The sequence below is a fragment of the Zonotrichia leucophrys genome, chromosome 7 (assembly GCF_028769735.1).
Source record: "Zonotrichia leucophrys gambelii isolate GWCS_2022_RI chromosome 7, RI_Zleu_2.0, whole genome shotgun sequence".
Taxonomy (NCBI): domain Eukaryota; kingdom Metazoa; phylum Chordata; class Aves; order Passeriformes; family Passerellidae; genus Zonotrichia; species Zonotrichia leucophrys.
This window is the reverse complement of record NC_088177.1, coordinates 15627974-15650599: the sequence shown is the minus strand read 5'-3', so window position 1 is coordinate 15650599 and position 22626 is coordinate 15627974. Positions and strand designations below refer to the sequence as shown.

The 22626-nt window shown below is 39.4% G+C and overlaps 1 protein-coding gene across 1 annotated transcript in view; it reads left to right on the top strand.

The window, feature by feature from the left end:
- STAT4 (signal transducer and activator of transcription 4) overlaps nucleotides 1–22626 on the top strand; it is a 40392-nt gene that overhangs the window by 6371 nt on the left and 11395 nt on the right. Inside the window, exons 4-14 of the mRNA XM_064718014.1 lie at nucleotides 10328–10426; nucleotides 11227–11319; nucleotides 13178–13256; nucleotides 14809–14894; nucleotides 15516–15667; nucleotides 16821–16979; nucleotides 17860–17952; nucleotides 18786–18845; nucleotides 19626–19643; nucleotides 19724–19817; nucleotides 20728–20772. Coding sequence (XP_064574084.1) covers nucleotides 10328–10426; nucleotides 11227–11319; nucleotides 13178–13256; nucleotides 14809–14894; nucleotides 15516–15667; nucleotides 16821–16979; nucleotides 17860–17952; nucleotides 18786–18845; nucleotides 19626–19643; nucleotides 19724–19817; nucleotides 20728–20772 — 978 coding nt within the window. The remainder of the gene's footprint in view (nucleotides 1–10327; nucleotides 10427–11226; nucleotides 11320–13177; nucleotides 13257–14808; nucleotides 14895–15515; nucleotides 15668–16820; nucleotides 16980–17859; nucleotides 17953–18785; nucleotides 18846–19625; nucleotides 19644–19723; nucleotides 19818–20727; nucleotides 20773–22626) is intronic.

The window sequence follows — 22626 nt, the reverse complement described above, 5'->3', positions numbered from 1 at the left end:
GCAGCTGTTAAAGTTATTTCTTCACTGATTAGGTAAGTACATCAGTAAAGAAATGCTACAGCAGCTGAAATCAGCTGACAGCCCATCCTTGTTATCAACTGTCAAGTGTTATTAATGGACTGAATATGACACATAGCATGGACAGCATGTTCTGTAATGTCCTTAACTCTGAATATACAAATTATCTAATTATGGGTCTAATCTTTTGTCAATGCATGGCTGGTTGCATTTTATTGCTGAATATGTGAGAAGATTGGAAACGGGCATTTGGCTTCCCAGCCACAGCTGGAAGCCCTTGCAGATACCTAACTCTTGCAGTTTGAGCTAGTTTGTGACAGCTTTGTGAGACAGCACCAGAAAAATGTGACTGATGTACAGAGCAGGATGCCACAGTCCTTTTTGTCCCAACACACCACCTAGGGAACAGGAGGCTGGAATGCTACACTGTGAAACTAATGAGGTTTTTCAGTGGCTGATGAAGGAAAGACTGGGTTCCTAAATAGGGGAGGAAGCTGCTTTTGTAAACATCTTTTCCTATCTGGTGACTCTGTGAACAGAGTTGGTTTGACTTTCTCTGAAGGTTAGTTACCATGAGCCCACCTTTATCTCTGCTTCGCTCTCTAGTGCAAGCACTTCTTTGAAATTTCACAGCTCCCTCCTCTTCCTTCCCCTCTGAACCACACACAGATGCACAGACCCTTGTGCATGGTGCACACACACAAAGCTGTCCGACCACAATACAAGATCTGAGTGCAATGTTTGTTCATTGCTTTGAGCCAAATTGTGTTACCCTATTGAGTAACACTTGACAAAATAGATAATGCTGGAAACCAGCACTTATCACTATGTACACAGCATCGTGTGTTGAGCTGTGGGAAAGGCTATAACAATAGCAATAATAAAGAAAAATTCAATTAGAGAACACACAAAAGCTATTCAAGAGCTACCTGCAGTTCTTGACAAAACACAAAAGGAGAGACTAACATTTAATCAGAAATACTACTGGATGGTTAGTGAAAGGAAGCAATGCACACCTCATAAGTGGCCTCTGCAGCTGTTTTCTAGACAGACAAGGACTCCGTAGGATCAAGATTCCCCATGCTGTTCCTGAGTCTGGAGAGTGTTACTGCTAGGAGCACCACAGCCAAGCACACCTCACCTAAAAGATTTCCTTGAGATTTTTGTTATCAAATTGAGAAAATCTTCTATTCTGTTTACTGAAACATCTTTCATAAATATGTTAGTTGTTCTGTGAAAATAAGAATGGAAATAGTGAAAGAAGGGAGAATCTGCCTGCCTCAGTTGCAATACAAAGTTTTGGGCAACCTTGGGGGTTCTGAAGGGCAAAGAGCAGAAGTCCAAGCAGGAAGATGAGTCTGCCTGACGCCCCTGCTTTTATATCACAGGGACCATCCCTATTCTCTCAACATTAGAGAAATAACTGTGGAGTCTGGCATTGCTGTTTAGACTGCTTACATTTCCAAAATTATCTGCAGGCAAAAAGAAACACTGAATAGTGTTTCAGGAAATATGTAATTTGAAAAAGCTATAAGTACTTGAAAATAGTGTTAAGAAACTTAGCTAAGCAGCTGTGGTCACTGCTAGCTCTCTGTAATTCGCTTCTCTATTTCTTACTTTCATTGAAACATCTCTTCTTCTTGACATTAATCTGGTATAAGTGCACATACTGTATTAAAATCAGGGTCAGCATTTTAGGTTAAAATCCTTCATATTTGCTTCCTACATTATTATTACTTCTCCAGTCAGTAAATTGCATTCATTTTTATAGCAGAGCAGCCTTTTGTTGCTGTGCACTTCGGTGGTAGACAGAACAGCACAGTCTCTTTCTAAGGTTAAATTCTCTGTCCATCTTCCTAGAAAGCTCCTGCATCCCCCAGCAGCAGTCTTGGAAAGGGAAGAGGGAGAAAATGTTCAGAGGCAGTGGGGGAAAGAGCAGGGAAACCACACCTATAGTTCTTTCTCCTTCTTAAAATCTAAACGGAGAAAAGCAAAGCAGATTAGTCACAAGGAGATGGTTTGTGCTGTTGTTATGACAACAAAATGTAAAGGGTAGATGTTAAGCTTGGAAGAGCTGCCTGGCACTTCTAGGAACCACATTGCAGATGTAGGAGTCTGCATGACCTTGGCCTGTGGACGATTACATCCCAGTGTTCAGAAGGAATGTTTGTGACAGCGTTCACCTGTCCCTGCTGTAAGCCCCCAGTGGATTCAGTGCTCAGAGACTCTCATGGGAGACAGGCACTGTCCACATTGCTGACTCACATGCCAAAATCTGGGCTGGGAGAGAGCAGGCAGGCTGCAGTGCAGCCAGGGAGCCCAGGGCAGCCTGGGAATCAGAGCTGTGCCCCCATGTCCCACCGCTCCATTTAGGAATGGTGCTGATGGCAACTGCCCGTTCAGTTCTGGGATGTCCTTCCCCACACACACTCCAAGCTGGAAAGCTGGAGCACTCCTCCTGCTAGACAAGGATTAGCTCCATGGAATGCAGCCTGGCCCAAGTGTGGGTTCAGGTGAGCTCTCAGGAGGAGCCTCTGTCTGTGCTGTGCTCTGTGACAGGTGCAGGACAACCCCATCAGGACAAAAGCAGAAATTCCCAGAATCATCCTACTCATAACTGAAGCCCTTATTTATGCTCTAGTCTCAAGATAACTTCTGAAAGCAATCCCTTCTCATTAATGGCAACATGCATCTGTGTCACTTCTGTATTTATGGTATTCAGGGTGAAATCTGATTACATAAATTTTCCTTTATAGAAGTGAAATAACAGATTTCAGGAATAAGAAAGGCTGCTCTGCTCATTTACCATTGAAGCCTGAGTTAATGAGCACAGTGTGTGCTCTGGGGAACAATTTGCTGTAAATTATGTATATTCATGAAATTCATTTAATTCTCACAGCAGATTCTCCAGTATTGGTGAACTTTACCACCTCCCCAGCCCTGCTAGAGCCTGAGATGGGGAGAGGGTAATGGTAATGGGATTATGCCTGGATGAGCAGGTCTGTGGGCACACACACCATTAACACCTTAGGGTCTGTTTACAAAGGGAGAGGTCAGGCAGAAGCACCAGATCTGCTGATTCACACCCACCAGTTATATAAAATCAAGCTTTTGGAAGTTATAGTAAGTAGCTGGGAAATAGTTCTTTAGTTACATTACTTTATCCTACATGGCTCTGGCTGTTTTTATGGAAAGGTCTGGAATAGCTTCTGAAAGTATCTTCTGTCATCTGAAACAACATATATTAAGGCACTTTTTCCCACAAATACATCTTTACATGATGCTGCTGAAAACAGTAACCCAGCAGTGCATTCCTGATTCTGTGTCATGTTCCTGGTTATACTGCCCAGTTTGCTTCCATCTGTAATGGGCACTGAACACCCCTGTGCTTCTCCAGATGGAACTAAGTGAACAAATAAAGGTTCTTTTGTTCAAGTGACAGTTTGCAAAAGCCTCTGTACCAGAAAGGAACATGCATAAGGAATGCAAGGAACAATCCTAAGATTATTCATTTCAGTACATCAAAGAAAGTGGACAAAACAGCATTAGATCCAAAACAAGACATTCCAGCTGGTGCTTGACAAACAATTCTAATAAGCCCTGTGCTGAGAAACAGTTGCAAAGAGTGGAAACTGCCATTGATGTTTTAGTTGCAGTTTCCTGTTAAAGCTTACAAACGAGTGAGAATGGAACAAAATAGAGAAAGTTCCTAATAAACCACGGAAGATCCATTTCAAAATGTTATTTACACGTATGTAGCACTTGTGTAGCCTGCCAGATCAACAACTCAACACGGTAAGGTAGGATGTGTTTTGAACCAGCATGTCCTGCTGCCTAACACAATTCAGATTGTATTAGACTGCTTCCAGTGAGTTTTTCAGTACAACCATTAAAGCTGTTTACAGAAAATTTTGGCGTGCAGATGGGAAACCCCGCACAGAAGTCTGTTTGCTGAAGCAGCTAGGTGTCTGCTCCTAGCAACTGCAGCCTGGTGACTGCAGCTAACAAAGGTTGTTAAAAATTACTGGTAGTACAAGGCTGAAAAAGGTTACTTGTTACAAGTAAAATACTTTGGTGGTTCTAGTTATTATTTAAAGAACACCAAAAAAAAGTTTATTAAACTTTCAGTTTGTTTCTGTAGAATGAAAAAGAGTTAACTTGCAGGCAGAAGTAAAAATACAAGCAAGCTAAATAACCTCTTGTGGGCTTTGTTCATTCTGAAGAATTAAGAGCCCAGTTGCAGTTGAACATCTGCCTGAGAGATTAGTTAATAATACTCAGGTCTTTGTGCCCAGAGGAGGAGGGGCATGTGGAGATCAGTCCTCTCTGTCCTCTGATGTTTTACCCTTTTTTCATAGGGAACATGGTATTTTTGCCCACTTTGAAATAAATCTCATTTTAAAAAGAAGTTAGTTATTCTCAAGTAGATATCAAATAAGAACTACCCTACATTATTCACCCCTCCCTGTCTATACAGTTCAACTGTCTGGTGATGATTTCTACAGAAATGTATTTTCTGTAGCTTTATCTCACCCTACCTGCACAGAAATCTGCTGTTTCTGTAGGTTATTCCTTGAGTGTTTTAGAGTCTGCAGTGGAAGGGACCCAGCAGTGGAATTTGAGGAGTAGAGAAAAAGCCTCTGTCTTCACAGCTCATTCACTGTGCTTTTACAGCTTTGCCTATTGCAATTTAGTTGCACATGCCCCCAGAAAAAAATTATGATAATCTGGAAGTTATGCATCATACACTATGAGAAAACTACAAGACTACAAAGCTGTGTATTAGGACTTCCCACACATGAAAGGAGTTTTCTAAAACAATGAGGTTGCCTTTAAGTTCTCTCACCTGTTTTGAGAGGGGGAAGGAGAAATCTAAAAATAAAAGTACAACAAGAGCAGTCTAAACAGAGAGTGTCACAGGCACTTCCTCTTAAAGACCTAGATAAAACAGAGGCATCTCTCTAGTAGAAGATTTTTTAGTAAGAATACTGCCTGTTTAAGTACAAGCTTTCACAAAACTCCCAAGCACTTAGCATTTATCTGGCTAACACAAGGACCAACTCTTTCTTTGTATTCTGCTGTTGTCTTCATTAGACTTTCTGCCTGGATGCATAAACAAAGATAGAAAACAAATTAAGGTGAAGTGTTATTTGTCATATTTGAAGGTGAAAACGGGAAATATGTATGTACAGCTATGCCTTCCCACCCACACATCCGAGATACACAGCTACACCAAATCTCTACTTTCTTTTAAAAAATGAAATTATAGACAAAAGGGGTTTTTCTTCCTGTTTTTTGATTTTATGAAAGATGAGATATTTGCTTTTCCAGAAAGATGCTGAGTACCAGAATTTGTAAAAGAATCATATCACAAGTAAGCAATAGGGAAGGAAACGTAATTTTACTTGACTTTGTTTTGCTGTTTCCTATCTCTCCTCCCTTCCATCAGCTTCGTTAAATATTCATTCAGTATGAACAAACACTTCAATGGTCATACTAAATAACTCTGCCACACCTCCAAGTAAAGCTCCTATTGTATACAATTAAAAGGCTCAAGAAGGGCTTTTTCTAGCAGAAATAAGAAGAAATACAGCTGATGGTTTTGAGAGTTAAAAAAAAAAAAAAAAAGAAAGAAAGAAAAGTAAAAGAAAAAGGAGAAAAGGAGCTAAAACCTGACCAAATTCTGAGACAATTTTCACAATTGGAAAGCACCAAAACCTACTCAAGTCCTTTTATAGGTCACCTTGAAAACACAGAGCTAATCAGGCAAACCCCTGACTGACTTTCTAAAAGTTTCATAGCACATCCTTCTACATCACAAGTCAACACCTAATCCCCTGCTTTACCCACTGAAAACAGAGCCAGCTGCTCACAAAGTGCATGTCCAGTATTCACTGATAGGTGTGTGCAGTGTACAGAGCCCTTGGACACATGGAAAGCAGTCAGTGTTTGTGTGGCTGGGAATGATCCACTTTGTGATGGAGCCACCCACAGGAAAATCAGCTAAAATGCTGAAGTTTTAAAAATGGGAAGAAAAGAAGAGTAAGAGAAGACTCTGGTCTGGATTTCTTCATTTCTGTCAGAGTAAGCAGATACTAAAACTGATAGTTGTTTGGTGTTCTTTTTGAAAACACATGTAATTTAAAATGTCAAATACATATTTTAAAATTTCTCCATGACCTTGCAGCTTGCAAAACCTAACCTTTCATTTCCCCAGCCACTGTTTCATGCGCCTTTAACATACTCCAAAGAGTTTAAGCTGTTTTAAAATTTGGCTAAAGGGCATAAACTCTGCATGCTATAACGTACAGACTGTTTTTGCAGAAATGCCTCTTTGTTTTTCTCCATGATCTAGTAAGGTACTGTCACAACAGATGTCCCTGGAGTGGAAAGAGTGCATGCCGGGTGGCAGTAGGAAGGTTTTCTCCAAGGAAATGTCATCAGCATTCTCAGAAAATTGTCACCTGTTCAGAATGAAAGTTCAAGTTCCCCCTGTTTGCTTAAATTTAGCATCATGCTGGTAGTTCTTGAGAAGAATCCAGTCCAAATAAGATAATTTGTTGCTTGTTGTAACTCATGGCATGGAAAGACCTCATTGGAACGGAAGAGAGGAGAAAGAAAACTTCTAAGAACAACAGAATTACAGTAGTACTAGCAGATATTTTGATTTGAAAGAAGAAAAGCAAATCCTCATTTTCTCTATGTTGTTATTTGTCAAAAGACAAATATAATTTTTTTCCTTACATGTTTAAACTTATTAATACGAGTTTGCATACCTAAAGAATCCACATTCTTGTTCCTCTTCTGGCTGCTAGTGTTCATGTCACTCTAAGTTAGGATTCCCCCATCTCACAAGCCATTTTTGGTTAGAGTTCCTTAATTTTCCAACTTAAACTACTCTTTGCTGCTAAGAGATGGTTTTCAATAGTAATTCAGAAATCAAGGTCATGTTGGGCAATTTCTGCCCTCAACTAAAGACAAAATGGAAGTGCAGAGCAACAAGAGCTGGCAGTAGGTGAATAATAAGGGAACACTAAGCAGTACATTCCAAAGTGGAATTAAAGCTGAACTGAGAAGTACAAAACACAGGCAGAAATTTTTTAGCATTATTATTTTTCCAGAGTCAAAAACATGGCTGTTGTGACTTTTAGTAGCTATCGTTATTCAATAAGTTGCAATTATTGAGCTATTTAGTGTTACAATTCATTTATCCATTTATTACTGATGAGTTGCAATCCATCTGCTCCCTTACTGCAAAAGGGGCTGCTCCAGGAGCACAGGTGGCAGCTCTCTGTTGACCTTCTTGGCATCTACTCAAACTGAATCAAGTTAAAGAACCACCTGGCATAAGTATGAAGAAGCCTGGCATAAGTATGGGAATCACTATGGACCCAGTTTGTTTCTAGAGATTTATGAGTTAGAGAAGAAAGAAAGGGAGGGAAAAAAGTGAATTTCCACTGCACCTCTTGATTCAGATGCTTTTCTCTTAATGAAACAAAGAAAGGGAGAGGAAGGAAGAGCTTTTGAAAGTTTTGCATATGAATCGTGTCTAGAAACGCTAGGGAAGTCCCTAATAACTGGCATCCTTTGTGGGGAATTTTAACACATCCCACTGTCACAATTTTTTTTTAAGAGCCTCTTCTACATAAATGCATTTTTACAGCTCCAAGAGAGGATATTTACTTCTTGACTTGGTTAAATAGTTTTTCTGGACCCCTTTAAACCCTTGCAGTGCTGGAATTCTGTTGGGCAGTGGTAAGCCAGGACTAAGGAAAGCCTTAAAGGTAAGCTACAGAACCTCAAGCTTTGTAGCTTCAGGTGCCAATGTATGGCATGAACACTTACTGGCCATCTAGGGGGAAGGTGAAACTCTGTTTTACTACCAAAAAGAAGTAACAGCCACAAGTAGAAATTAACAGAGGAATTAATATGCCCATCAGTGGTCTTACAGCAGTGGCAGATTTCTCCCCACAGCTTTCATCCCAAAGTAAGAGGACTTTTATCCCTCTAATCAAGGTACAGATGGATGACACAGGCTTAGCCACAACAGCTGGAACAAGGCAGGACTGTTCCCCCCTCTCCCAACTTCACCTGTGCTCATCCTTAGTAATAAACTGATCCTTTGCTGAGCAGTTTCAGTCCACCAAGGAGCAGAAAACCCAGTCAGTAAAAAAAGCATGAGTCATTTCCATGCCAGTTAGAAGCCTGGATTGGCTCCCTAAGGAGTCAGGCACTGGGCTGGAGCACAGCCAGGAGCACAGCCACTCTCTGCTGCAGTTAATTTGCCCTGGCTGTGGCTGTTGGACCTCAGTTCCACATGGCACCCCACTCAATCCTTTGCAGGAAGATCACAGCCATTTCCCACATTGCTCTATTTCCTTCCCAAAGCTACATCCTGACCTACAGAGAGAGTTTGGGAATATGCCCAGTGAAGGGGACTGTGAATACATTACTGGTCCTGAAGTGCAGCGGTGTTGAAGGAAGCGTGCAGCAACATCGTAGTTACTGGCCTCACAGCCATGGAGCTGCCAGGGAGAAATGTGTAGTGACAGATCTTTGGCACTGTTATTTGACATGGAAATCAGCAGTGTATCCTCAATCAAGTCTCCTCCCACTGCCCAGGAAGGAGCAGGCAGGGAGGGAGTGCTTGGTGTTTGATCTGAGGCATAGTGTGTCCTGGGTAGTATTACTCACCACTTCTTGTTTACAGAGAAGCTCCTAAAACCAGTCAGGTTCATAACTCCTGTTCCTCAGATACAGATGGCTGCTGGAGCAAAGTGCCTTCCTGAACTGCTTTTAAGGACATGAAGGGAGGCACAGCACTGGGGCTACTCTGGGTGTGCACTGGCTGCACTGTGGGGCATGTACTTTTCCTGTCCTGAAAAGATTTCAGAAGCCATAGAAACAAAGTTTTGTTTCATTGCTAACAATGACAGGGCAGTCAAAGCTTTCTTGGAAGGGAACATTTGGTACCTTGGTTATTTAGTTTTAAGAGCCCTGTATCTTTTGCGTTAGTCCATACCTGGAACCACAGTATGCATGGTATTTAATACCAAACAGTTCATACCAAGTTGCCATGATCAAAACTACCACTTTTAATATGGTATTTCTTTACTTTGCAATTGAAGTCAAAACATATTTCAGATTACACATTTTATGCATAAGCTCACAGGAAATGTTTAGTGAAAAGCATTAGAAAGGTATGTTTAATGCCACAGTACTTGTTGCATACAGAAGCAATGTGTTCACATTTCTGTCAGATGCATTCACACCCTTGTGTCTAACATAACAATTGGTGAGAGATATCAAAGGAAGATATGGCATCAATTAAAGAATATAAAGTATTAAAGTATATCAACTTACTGTGCCACATTCAGAGATAGCTAGAATAAAAGAGGTTCTGAGTGGCAGGGAGATATGATGAAAATAAAGACTAATGATAAAGAGGAAAAAATTTAGTAAGTCCAGAAGTGGGAACTGTACAGGAAAAGAAATTAAATGGACTAATTCTGATGAATGGACAAACACTATGAGCAGTGAATGAAGGGTATCTGAATGAATGATAGTGAATGAAGGGCATGAAGGATACTGAGAAACAATGAATGAATATATCACCATAAAGGAAGCGGCTTGAGAGTCCTGGATCATTCCAATTTTATAAATACAGCATAAACCAATATTAGTTCAAATTGTGCCCAGTCCTCAGTCATGCGTCAGCAAGTCAGCACTTTATTTATGGTGGTATAAAAATATAGATTTTTTTTCATTCTTTGTCTTAGGACAAAAATTACTTATTCCTTCATCTCAGGCACATTATTTTTTAAAAGAGAAAAATTGTTCATAGACATTAAATTTTAAAGTCTTCTGCTTTATGCTGAAGAAGCTTTCCTGCTTGCATCATTACCATATTGATATGCTTACAAACTTTTTTGTTGGCAGAAGTGCTACATGCTAAGCAGCAATATCCTATTGAAAATCGAAGGTGTGATAAAATCGTGCCCAGAATAGGCTGACAGGAAAGCCCTTTCAAAACAGCTGTGTTAGCAGGGGAGCTAATTTCATCTCAAAATTATATACATCTCGTAATTGTATCTTTATAATCTCTGTGGAACATTGTTCAGAATATTTTATGACGGTGGCACTAACTGATGCTGCCCTGAAAGGCTGAACCAGCACATGAAAAGGGGACTCCTTTCCACCCACACCAATCTGCACCTCATAGACACTTATAGATCATGTTGCTTGTGATTTCCAGAGGGACATCCTGAATTGTGGAATTTTTTTGAGTTGTATTTACTTGTGCTTGCAGGGCAAATATCATGGTAATCCCATGCATATAGCAGTGATCATCTCAAACTGCTTAAGAGAAGAAAGAAGAATATTGGCTGCAGCCAGCATGCCTGTACAGGTAATGAATTACATTTCACTAATCTGCTCCATGTTAATCTGCTCACATGCTTTTCAAACCAAATCCTGTCCCCTCATTCCACTGAAGTGATTTGTGTGCACTCAGGGTTGCCAAATGTTGCCCTTTAAACTCACATTTGAACTTCATTAGTGACTCTTCTGCTGGAAACATTGCTATGAGGGACTTCTATGTCACAGCTAATCTTCAAAGACTTTAATCTGTAGGAAAGGTTTTAAAGAGATTATTCTTTACAAAACAGATGTGTGTATTTTAAATTATGCAATGCATTAATTCATATTAACTATGAAATGCAAAAGACATTCTATCCAATACAGTTGGATGATTTATAGAGTTATTGATGATTTTTATGTTGTTTGGAGAAAAAAAGTCAAATTACATATGAAACTTATTTTGGGGAAATTGTTACATGATGAAAACCCAGAGAGAATTTTTAAGACAAACATGTTCTTGTTAATCACTTGTGGATGTAATCCGCATTCCTACATGAGTCTTGTGCCATGGATATTTTTTTAAAAATATAATAATCTATATTTCATTCACCTGATATTTAATACCTGCAGTATACCCACACCTTTTAATCTCTTGGATTTCAAAGTTAAAGCTGCATGTTTTTCAAATGTGTAGAACTAAACTTGTCTGTGTGTTTACAGCAGTCTGCAGATGGTTGAACTCTGGCTTTGGAATTCCCTCGCTGTGCTGGAACTTGCAGTTCAGTTTCTATCACCTATTATTATTATAAATATTACTCACCCACCAATTATCTGTTCAATGTGTTCCAGGGGCCACTGGAAAAGTCTCTACAGAGCTCTGTGGTTTCAGAACGTCAGAGAAATGTAGAACACAAAGTGTCAGCGATCAAGAACAGCGCTCAGGTACCTTTTTTGTCCTGTGTGCTGTCTCTGCCCACCTGATTTTCATACAGACACACCTGAGCTATCTTTAGTCTGGGTAGCACAACAACTTCTGCCAACAGATACACCATCCATTTTCCATTATTCCAAGGACATCTGCCCACACTGACAGCTCAGGACACACCTGGATCCTCAGATGTTAGCAGCTGTCTGGGTTCAGTGTGAGAGCTCCCTATTTTAAAGCTGTCACACTCATCCCTAGGGAAGTTGCAGGCAGACCACTGAGTGCAGTAAGAGCATAGCTACAGTCTCTAAAAAGATGAGAAGTTCAGAAAATGTATTTTTGCAATTTCATCTCCTTTAGCTGGGTCAGCAGTAGCTTAACCTTCCCAAGCTCTGAGTCATGCACCGAGACCTTTGTCGAGGTGAAGGCTACGTGACACAATTGCGTGGTTTGGAGTCATGAGGGGACAAGAACACTGGCAGCTGGTGGTAACCACTCTCCAGGAGTTTCTCATGCCATTGCAGGCCACAGCTGGGCTGAGCCAAACCTGTAGCTATGTCCCAGAGACCCTGAAAGCTCAGAGAATGCCCATTCGGTTCAAGGCAGGATAAGGATTCAAAGTACCCATGGCTTTTTTGCTATCCCACTTTCAGCTTTGCAGCAGTCTCAGGGTAGAAACTATATTTGAAATACCTGTCCATATGTTGTTCAAGAGCAACACTTCTGGTATACTGGAAAGAGATCCTAGTGGCATTCTCTCATCATTCTTTCACAGAGAAGAAGGGTTAGAGAGATCAAACCCTTAGAAGGATAAAGTAGATTCAGAAGAATGTAATACTAGATCTCATCTTACAACTTTATGTGTAGATAAAGAGTTGCAGAGCAGACAAAGCAGCAGCCTGTCAAGCTGCTCCTCCTGCCTGTGTGGGGAAGCACAGCCACCCCAAAGGACCAGTGAAAATGAGAACATTTTCTAGATAGCAGGGTTGGAGTTTTTTAGTAGGTAATTAAGTTGAACGCAGAAATTAGCCAGCTCCTCGTGCATGTAATTTCATACTTTACACATATAATTTAAAACTTTCGTCTCCAAAAATAAAGAGTAAGCCAAAATGGCTAATTGTGTGTGGGCTCATTTAGCAAACAAGTTTATGTACTTTCAGACTCTTAATGTGCACATCTTAGGAAAGCAAAAAGGATTGTTTATGAGTTGTTGGCAAAATCAAGGCTTCCTATAAACAGCACAGAAATAGACCTTCAAAGTACAGCAGATAATTTCCTACAGTTTCATTTTCCTTCTTTTGATGGGGTGTTTTGAATTATTATTGATTGGTCACTACAAAATATCTTTAATATTTTTTAATAGCACATATGAAAAGAAAGCTGCAAAATGCCAAAGGAGCAAAAATGTTTCATTTCTTTATCCAAATTCTTAAAACATTCTGTAAATAAATTCTGTGAGTTCTACTCCTGTGTGACTCCACCTTTTTTGGCTTTGCACACCCCAATTAAATTTCTATTTAAGTAAATGTAAAATTATCCCTTTGCCCTGCTTTAAAGTTTCAATGTTATGCATTATGGGCATAACAATTTCAGTTTAGCTCAGGCTAACACAATTGTTCCTACTTGCTTTTATGTCATTGCACTAGTAAACAAGAAGGGATAAAGCTGAATCCACCGCTGTCAAACAGGATAGAGGATGATATTTGACATTCTAAACAAGTAAAATAAATCTGTAGCTATAAATTTATTATTCAATCATACTTTATAAAGTTTACAAGACAGTAAACAAGAGTTCCCAGAACTATTCAGGGGTTTTCAAATGGTAAGAAAGGAAAATACTACATCATGCATTTGTTCATTTCTCTCCTGTGAAAGATGACTGACCAAGATGTGAAATACTTGGAAGACTTGCAAGAGGAATTTGACTTCAGGTACAAAACAATACAGAGCTTAGGTAAGAGTTTTTATACTCATTTTTGGATTCCCTAGGAAATGGCTGGTTCTGCAGCTAGACTACAGCATCAGGGGGTTGTGTGCATTACTTGATTAATATATGTAAACATAAAAATGGATCTTTGGTTTATATAAAGTTTTAGTCCTGGAACAAAATTACTCTTTTGGCATTAAGAGGGTAAAGAAAGTATAGTTATTTCCTATGGATAAGCTACCTAATGGCATACAAAGTAGTACATTTCTTAATTTAAAGAACCCATTTCTCAATATCCTCACCTTTTACATGGCCCTTCTTTGGGAGAATGTGGAAGGGACTCCTTTTTCCCAGAGTCATGCAGAACTGATTTTTCTTGCCTCTAACTTGGCTTTCTGTTCTTTTTTGACCACAGTGGTGATAACCAGCTGGTAAGCACTCTGAATGCATGTTTGACCAGCCTGTGATGGCTGAGATCTGCATGTGGAACAGTCCTTGCATGATCTCTTTCAGAAAAGAAACTGGGGTCTGCTTGTGTCTGCTCAGATATCTTTAAATTGCCTTCCTTTGAACCTGCAAAGATGTTGGGCTTGAAACATCCAAGTCCTTAAGCACATCAATCCTAAATGTTGAAAGCTGGATATGACCCAGCGATCAGAAGAGGTGCCATGGTTTAATGAGTTTCTAGTCATCAGGTCAATCATAATTACTGACCACACAGATACCTGAAAGCTGGACTGACATAAGACATGCTGACAATAAATGACTTTCAGGGCTTAAATTTCACTGCTCTGCTCCAGCACAGCCAGCTTAGAGTGTGTGGGAGCAATTGCTGTGGCTGAGGTGGTGCTGGTTACTTGTCTGCCTCTACTGAAACATCTACCCTGACTCAATAGGAAGGCATCCATCCAGAGCTTAGCAGGCACACAGTTGGCACCAATTTCTTTTTTGAATGTAGCATGAAAGATGCAAAAGGTTGGTGAAAGTGAGGGTGGGAAAGAGTTGCATGTGAAAGAGCATGGGTGAGCTTGGGGGCTCTTGGAACTACTGCCTGACCCAGAGAAGGACAAACACTAGACAGAGAGGGAAATGCCCAGTGACCAGTGCTCCTGGCTGCTGAAATTCCCCTGGTGATGAGCACTTCATCTCTGTTGCAAATGCCTCCCAGCCAGACATTGCAATTCACATCAAGTCCAAAGAGCTTTAGCCTAACTGCTGACACCACGAGCTGTTTGTGTTTACAGATCAATCATTGATCCAAGCCAGATGTACATAATACACAGGAGTATGCACAGGGATGAGAAATTTAGAGAACTCTGGGTATCACTTGTATGTTTTCTGCCTTTTCCTGCCCCACAAACACATCTACGGACAGAATCCATAAAACTTTATGTTAAACTTTTACTAAAGCTAGTCCTTTCAAATGAAATAGGCTGTTGCATAATCTACTGATGTTCACAGTTTATTTTTTCACTAGTTCTTGCTGCAGCCTGGTTGTGGTTTGTTTTCCTCATCTCCCCTTATAAACAGGCACACACACCCACACGTATTTATACTGATTTTTTTTCGTCCCCTGCAGAGCAGAATGACAAAAACAGCGCCCTCATTAAACAGGAAATGTTGGCGTTGCAGGCAATGCTCAATACTTTAGACTACAAGAGAAAGGTTAGTGACAGTGTTTTGTCATTTGTGGTTTATCTGCTTTCTCCCCTTATTCTCACACCAAATACTCAAATGTGTATGTGTGCCTTTCTAAATTTTCATCTCAGAAGAACAGACTCATTTCAGTGGAGTTAAAAATTTGCAAAATGTTTGGGCAGGTCTGGGTGATTTGAACTAGAAGTTAAGAAATTGGCAATTAAGTAACAGCTCAGTCAAGGATCTGGTTCTGCACACTTTAAGAGTGAAGCAATTTGAGTCCATGAGGGTTATGAGTAAATCAAGCAAACAAAAACACAATGCATTTTATATGATGCAAAACAACAGCAGAACTTTCTGAACTTGACAGAGTTTGCAAGTGTCAAAATCTTGGAGATATTTTGCCCACAGATAATGCAACACTCTTCTCTCCTACCCTCCCAAAAAAAAAAAAAATTACTGAAGAAGAATTCACAGGGATTCAGGATTAATATACAATGGGTGATGAATCCTGTCACTGAAGCAATAGGAACTAAACACGGTTACTTTCAGAATAATTGAAAAAAACATGGTAAGTGCTTCGTGCTAGTTGTTGAATTCTGCAGCTGTTGCCTGTGGTCAGTTAGTGGCACCTTTGCTCTTTTCCAGGAGGTGCTCAGTAAGATCGGGCGTGTGATCCATGAGATTGATGTGCTGATGAGCAACATGCTGACCGAGGAGCTGCTGGACTGGAAGAGGCGGCAGCAGATCGCCTGCATCGGGGGGCCCCTCCACGGGGGGCTCGACCAGCTCCAGAACTGGTAAACCTGCCCTGACCTCGTGCTTCCACCGAAAACCACAGGAAGTCTGCTGCACTTGAAATGATCATTCCTTTAGATCAGCTGCAACAGCAGCAAATTCACCAGCAGCTAAGAGAGTAAATAACTAAAAGGTGCTCACTAAAAGCAACGTTCGCCATTCTGAATGAACACTAGCCTGGCTCGTGGTAGTCACTAATTTTTGGGTTTGTGTCCTCCAGATACATGAGACATACCCACTTGGGAGTTTTGCTTGAGTAAGAATGGTGCTGACTGAGTTTGTCATTGAAGGCAGTGGGAGTTGTGTCTAGGCAGGAGCTGGGTAGAGGCTTTATGCTTTGACTCACTCCTCCAGACTTTACACTGTGTAGGGATTGAATGGCAGTAGTCTCTGTGATGGCAACTCTGAAGTGATTGCAAATAAAAAGAAAATAGCATTATATTCAAAATATAGTGTACTCACAAAATGTCACCACAACATCATAGTCACTACTCTCCCATCAAAACTCTCATATGGAAAAGGTGAAGTAAAATGTAATAGTTAAAAAGGAAGGAAAATTATCAAGAAAATTTTAAAAGTGAAAAAAAAAATGGTCATTTGCTTTTTTTTTCTGTGTAGGTTTTTTCTTTTTTTCACTGAAGTACTTTTTTTTTCCCCCAACGAACATGCTAAAAATAGCTTTAAATTGTAATTTTATACGCACATATCCTACTGGACTGTTATCAAGTATGTTTGGATTTCTTTTTCCTAACTGCTTTTACACTTCTTTAGTCTTGTTAACTTGCTCATTCTATATAAATATTGTCCTTTTAAAGAATACATTTTGCAAAACTCCTGAGCTGTAGGAAATAATTAATGTTGGCACAAGTGCCCTGCATGTACAACACTAGGACCATGTATATATTTCTTCCAAATTATCACAGACAGTGTTGCATTGTTGTGAAAACATTTATCTTTGAAGATAGAGCCGGTGATTTGCCCAATGTATTTTTATAGTCCTGTAAACAAAAGATGGATGGATGGGAGTTTGGGCAAAGCTGGAAAGCACCATTCAATACAGATTCTGATTTTCCCCAAGCAAGAACTTCAGTAGTTCTTGTGTTCCAAGAAACTGTTACAAGAAAGATTGCAAACTAATTCTTTGTCTTGCTGTAGCTTTACACTGTTGGCAGAGAGTCTCTTTCAAGTCAGAAGGCAACTAGAAAAGCTGGATGAACTCCTGACCAGGCTGACTTATGATGGGGACCCTATTCCTGTGCAAAGACCTCAGCTGCTGGAAAAAGTCAACTTTCTGCTCTACAACCTTTTCCGCAAGTGCGTAAGCCACGGCCAAAGTGCAGAACTTTACCTCAATCGGTACAACAATGAGAACACACTGTTAAGAAAAAGGGGAAAAAAAGTTTGAATGTCTGAGGATTCTAAGCACCAGGTTCCTAACACAAGATGTATGTACAGCTGTCATCAGAATTCATAGAAACGGAAGTTTCCAGGCAGCTTCTCATGGGTAGCATTTAAGGGTTTGTCATCAAATTCTGACTCTTAACTAAATGCCAGAAATCCCCTTATTCTAGGAGGAGTTATGTACATTCTGCTGAGAAAGAATGCTGAGAAACATTTACCTTTTTTAAGTTAATGTTCCTTGTATTTCCTCTGTCTCCCCAAGCTATGCTTCCTGCTGCCCTCTCAACTCACACTTCTATTAGTAGATAAAATATTAGCATCATTTCTCTTGCCTTTTGTACAGGCTATACTAGAGATATACCACAAGTGAGTCTCTGAAGTTTGCTCAATTGTTTGCTCTCTATATATATAAAAATTAAAATGATTGTTTAATTATTATCATTTAATTTCATTGGAGCCATGCTCAGTGTATTTTCATACTCTGTTTTGTGGCTCTGATAAAATTTTGGAAGACCAAGACTTTTATCATCATTGTATTTTAGAACTATAGAATTTGGTATAATTGTCAATGTCTTTCAAATATCTGTTTCTTATGGGAACAATTTCAGGGACAGACCACTGAATCAGTTTGAGAACTGGGAGTTGGAATACATAGCTCCTACTTCAGCATCTGCAGAGAATAAGTCTTTAAGAGATAGCAGCCCTTTTCCCTTCCTCCCTCCCCACAAAAAACCCCATCTGTTTGTTCATACCTATTCCTAAAAATCTATTTGTTTCACTTCTTCTCACACAGCTCCTTTGTGGTTGAAAGGCAGCCCTGCATGCCAACACACCCCCAGAGGCCAATGGTTCTCAAAACTTTAATACAGTTCACTGTTAAATTAAGGTAAGGGAAAAAAATCTAATATAAACTCCTTCATTTGTGTACAGTATTTTATCCTAGGAGAATCTAGAAAGCAAAGCAGGCCAACCTGCATTAGGGATCTATTCAACTGCAGGGAAATTTTCTGGAATGGGGATATAAAGTCCACAGAATCTGTCACGCAGAACAAGTGGCAGTAAAGAGTGAAACACAAGGAAGAAAGGCACATTGTGGCTAAAGGCAACACCTTCAGGGTTCTGTATGCATCGAATTCTTGTTGTAATGACTTTACAAACTGAGTAAATAATGATCCTTATCATACAAGCCAAAAATCAGAATACTCAGAGCCACTTCTGCACAGAGGACAGAGAAACAGCTGCATTCTGGGCGTCTTGGGTGAATCACAGAAAAGTTCTTTCTCTCCCAGAAGCTCCTTTCCTGAGTTTGTGAAAGAGCAAAGGTTGGAGAGGAACTCTCATTTCATTTCTACCTTGCAGCACAAAGTTCATGGAAGGGTGGTGGTGAGAAGAGGTACATGAAGGAAAACACACACACACCTGTGATGCAGTCAGAGATGATACAAATCCATTTCCTAATTATTTGGTGTCACTCCAGCCACTCCCTCAAACACATGCTAACTTTTCCACACACATAGAGGGAGGGTAGGGCACCCTCTGCACTGGAACAGCCCAGCTCTTCTTTCTGAGAATTCAACCCTGTAAATTGTATTGTAATCCTAGATGCCTAATCTGTTTTCAGATGACAATAATTTCTGATACTTCATTCTGAAGCAACCAGTCTAGTGTTTTCTGGGGAGACATTTATTAATATCCACTCTCTCATTTTCTGTTTTGAAGGTTGCTAATTAAATTGCCAGAGCTGAACTACCAGATCAGAGTGAAAGCAACTATTGACAAGTAAGAAACTTAAAAGTGAAGCTATTCTCTTACTCCCTCCAGAGACAGCACAGTTTTTTTTCAGTGGCTACCCTATCTGATTTTTAAACTGCTTTTAAAAGGAAAAGGAAAAGAAAATTTTGAAAACCACCAGTGAAAAGATCATAGTAACAATTCTTTTTATGTGGAAGACTTCTTTTTTAAAAACAAAGCTGCTAAGTCTAATTGATGGTTTCAAATTAGAGGCAAGAAGTCCATTTAAGATTTGTCTCAAGACAGAAAAAAATTCAGCAGACTGATACAGCAGCATTACACAAAAGTCTGAAATCAAACTATATTGCATTTATGGAATAGTTAGTTTTGAAATAGCTCTGAGCTCTCACGATGCAACATCCCCAGCCCTAGGTACCAGCTACCTCCCTGCTTCTGCTTGTTGTGCTTCTGCAAGCCCCTAAAAACCACCTTGGCTGCATGGACATAGATGTGGGCCCACAAGAGGAGGGAAATACACCCGGTGAGGAGGGAGCAAGAGAGAAGCCAGGGCTGTTTTTCTCAGAAGCCATATACTTTAATAAATAGCAAAATAAAATACACTACCTACATATGGCCAGATGCAAAAGTCCAAGTGGACAGTATGAATTTCAATTCTTCAGTTTAAAAACTGTAGCTGTAGGGTCAATACAAAACAACTTTGAGCAGGCAAAATCTACCATCTCAGATATGCTTCTCAGTAAAAGTTCCATTTTACACATTTACTGATTCACAACCCCTTTCCTCTTCCCCACCCCTCTTCTCTTTCAGGAATGTTTCAACTGTAAGGTAAGACAATAAAATACCATATTTATTAATTTTTTCCAATACACTGGTATTTGAGTCCATAACTGTCATGTTCTGTGCAGTAACCGTAGATTTGTTCTGTGTGGAACACATGTGAAAGCCATGAACATGGATGAGTCTGCAAATGGGAGCTTGTCAGTAGAATTTCGACATTTGGTAGGTTTGACACTTTTTTACTATTGTAAAAAACAGTACTTTTTTTTGTGTACTGTTGTGAGTAGAGAAATAAAAGATTCTTTAGAAACTCTGGAGGGAGAACTGTATTACTGTCAAGGCCACACTCATTTTCTTTCTCTTTGTACAAAAAGATTACTCCTAGAACATCTTTATGCCATTCTATACTTCATCCATTCTCTAAAATAAGAATTTCACAGAAATGAGAAAGCAAATCCTAATTACCACCAGAAAAGGAAAGAGTAATCCTGCTGAATTAAAAAGCTTCACAGAAACTGAGTTTGGTTAAAAAAAACCTCAAACACCAAACCAACAACAGCAAAAAAATAAAAAACAAACCAAGCAGAAAAACCCAGCACACAGAACAAACAAACAAAAAACCTTAAACCACACCACAGTTTTCTAGGGGAGATAGAATTGAATGCTTGAAATCTATCGGAAATTAATGCCTGTGATAAAGCCTCGTGAGAGACTAGAGCAGTGCTTGTGTAACTTCTCTGAGAGCCCAGTGAGTCCTGCTCTCTGACTAACTCTTGCCTGTGGTAATTTTGGGGCTTAACCACAGATGCAGTGCATCAGTGTAGTTTTGCAAAAGGAGATTGAGATCGATGGTTTTAGCTTTTTTTTTGGTTTTGTGGGATACACTTGGCAAGCACCCTAATTAATGCTTTGTTGCATTAACTCAGTTTCCTAAAAATTCTTTAAAAACATCAAAAGACCCCTCACTGAATAGAATTTTCAATGTGCAGTGTCAGAGTCTTCATTAGACTTCATTTGCATATTGCAAATAAAATCTTATTATGACTAAGAACATCCTGGTTATAAATTATGTTCTTTATATGTACTTCTGTGTATAGTATCTCTGACACAAATATTGCTTTGCTTTATACAGCAACCCAAAGAAATGAAAACAAGTGCTGGAAGCAAAGGAAATGAGGTTTGTGCATTTATTTTGCATGTTGTTTTTGCATTCTCTCACAAGTATTTCAGATTTGATTTTATTCAAGTCAAAGAGTTGTTATATTTTGAAATATATACTAAGTACAGGATCCAATAATTATGTAAGTATAAGTATGATGAGAATTCTTTGGAATTACTCAAATTGTAATTGCGTGCCTGAAGTCTGTATATTGAAGAAGTTACAATAGAAGGTAGAGATTAATAATTCAAATGAGTGCATTCCACTCAAAGGTTACCTTTCTGGTCATTTAGACTTTGAAAAAAAAGAAAAAAAAAGAAAAAAAAAAAGCAAAACCAAATAAGCTTTTAATTTTTTTTCTGTTGTTGAAATAATTGTTTCCTACAGGAAAGGTTCTTTAAATATATGTTCTGCTGGTCAGGTTCAGAGCTAAAGTCAGGGTGTCATTATCTTTGTATCAAAGGGGTTTGCTGCCTCAGCCAGGATCAAAAATGTGCTTAATTTGCTTGCACTTGTCCCAGCCTGGTCGTAGGTTCCCCTCTCGTGGTGATTTTGTGTATGGCATGACAGCACTAAATCCAGCGTAGCTGAGTAAGGTTGTTAAAAAACATATTTTAAAAATATATATAAAAATAAAATCATTCACATTACAGCCCAAATAGCTGTATTTATACAAACACAAGAGTTATTTGCCGTATTCTTTAAGTACAAAGCAGAAGGTGTGATGAGCATGAAGAATTTGAGCAAAACCTAAAGCAGAAGATTCGTGTGCCCCTTTCACACACATTTCTGAACAGAACAACTCAGCACCCAATTAGCAAGACTGAAGCTCAAGGCTCACCTCCCAGTTACTTGGCTGCTTACAAAATCACTGACACCACAACAAGCAAATGCAAAAATGTAGGTTAAGAAATGTTGGCAAGTTTTAGCAGCATTTTCTTCCCATTTCTACACATTGTGCCTTTAAAACTGTATAAAGCTATCATAGGGCTGTGGAGAATTAGGACAACTCAACTGTGACCTGGTTCACTGCTGATTTCCTCAACCAGAGCCTCTCCTTGGCCAAGTCAGTCTGTGAAAGTGGTTATTAGCAGAACAAGAGTTGGGATTTTCTTTGTTAACAGCAACTATAATGCTTTCAAAACTTGGTTTGTTATAGGACGTTCAGTATGCTAAAAGTGTAGTTAAATATAACTGGCCTCATTAAGAAAAAAGTGGAAGTTTTCTATTTTAGATTTGTTCTTTCATGCAGATGTATCTTTTTGCCTAGATGATTTTTCCATGAGAAAAATCTGCTTCTGCAAAATCATAATGGGGGAAGAAGGTTGTTTCACCAATCCTTATCAACTTTGTGTCAGAAATACAGGTTAAGCTGGATATTTCGTCATGAGAAAGCATTTTGATTTGCAATTTTTTATTTCTTTTTTTAAAAGAAAAGTCTGACAAAACAAATGCATGATGGGGAGGGAAAAGACCAACAACAAAGAAAACTGGAAAAGAACAAATATATTTTTATACTTTGAGTTCCAGGGATGGAAATGTATTTCAAGAAATCTGTTTCCTAAGGGGCAGAGATTTGGATCTTTGCAGAGCTATGCTGCTTTGTAATCAAAACAAACGCTAATACTACAAACTTTAATCAACAATGACAAACAGATTTTAGTGGTTTTCATCCAAGAAAAGCACGGGGTTTTAATACCAGATTTACTTTGGATTAATGATTTAGGCCTCTAGTCCTTCAACTAGAACCCACAGCAAACCTGGATGAAGGCCCATTTGTCATTAAAGCTGTGCCTATTTGCTTTGTTTCTGGTTTGTTTCTCCTTGAAGTTGAACATCTCTGTTTGAAGTCCAATTGTCAATCAGTCAGGA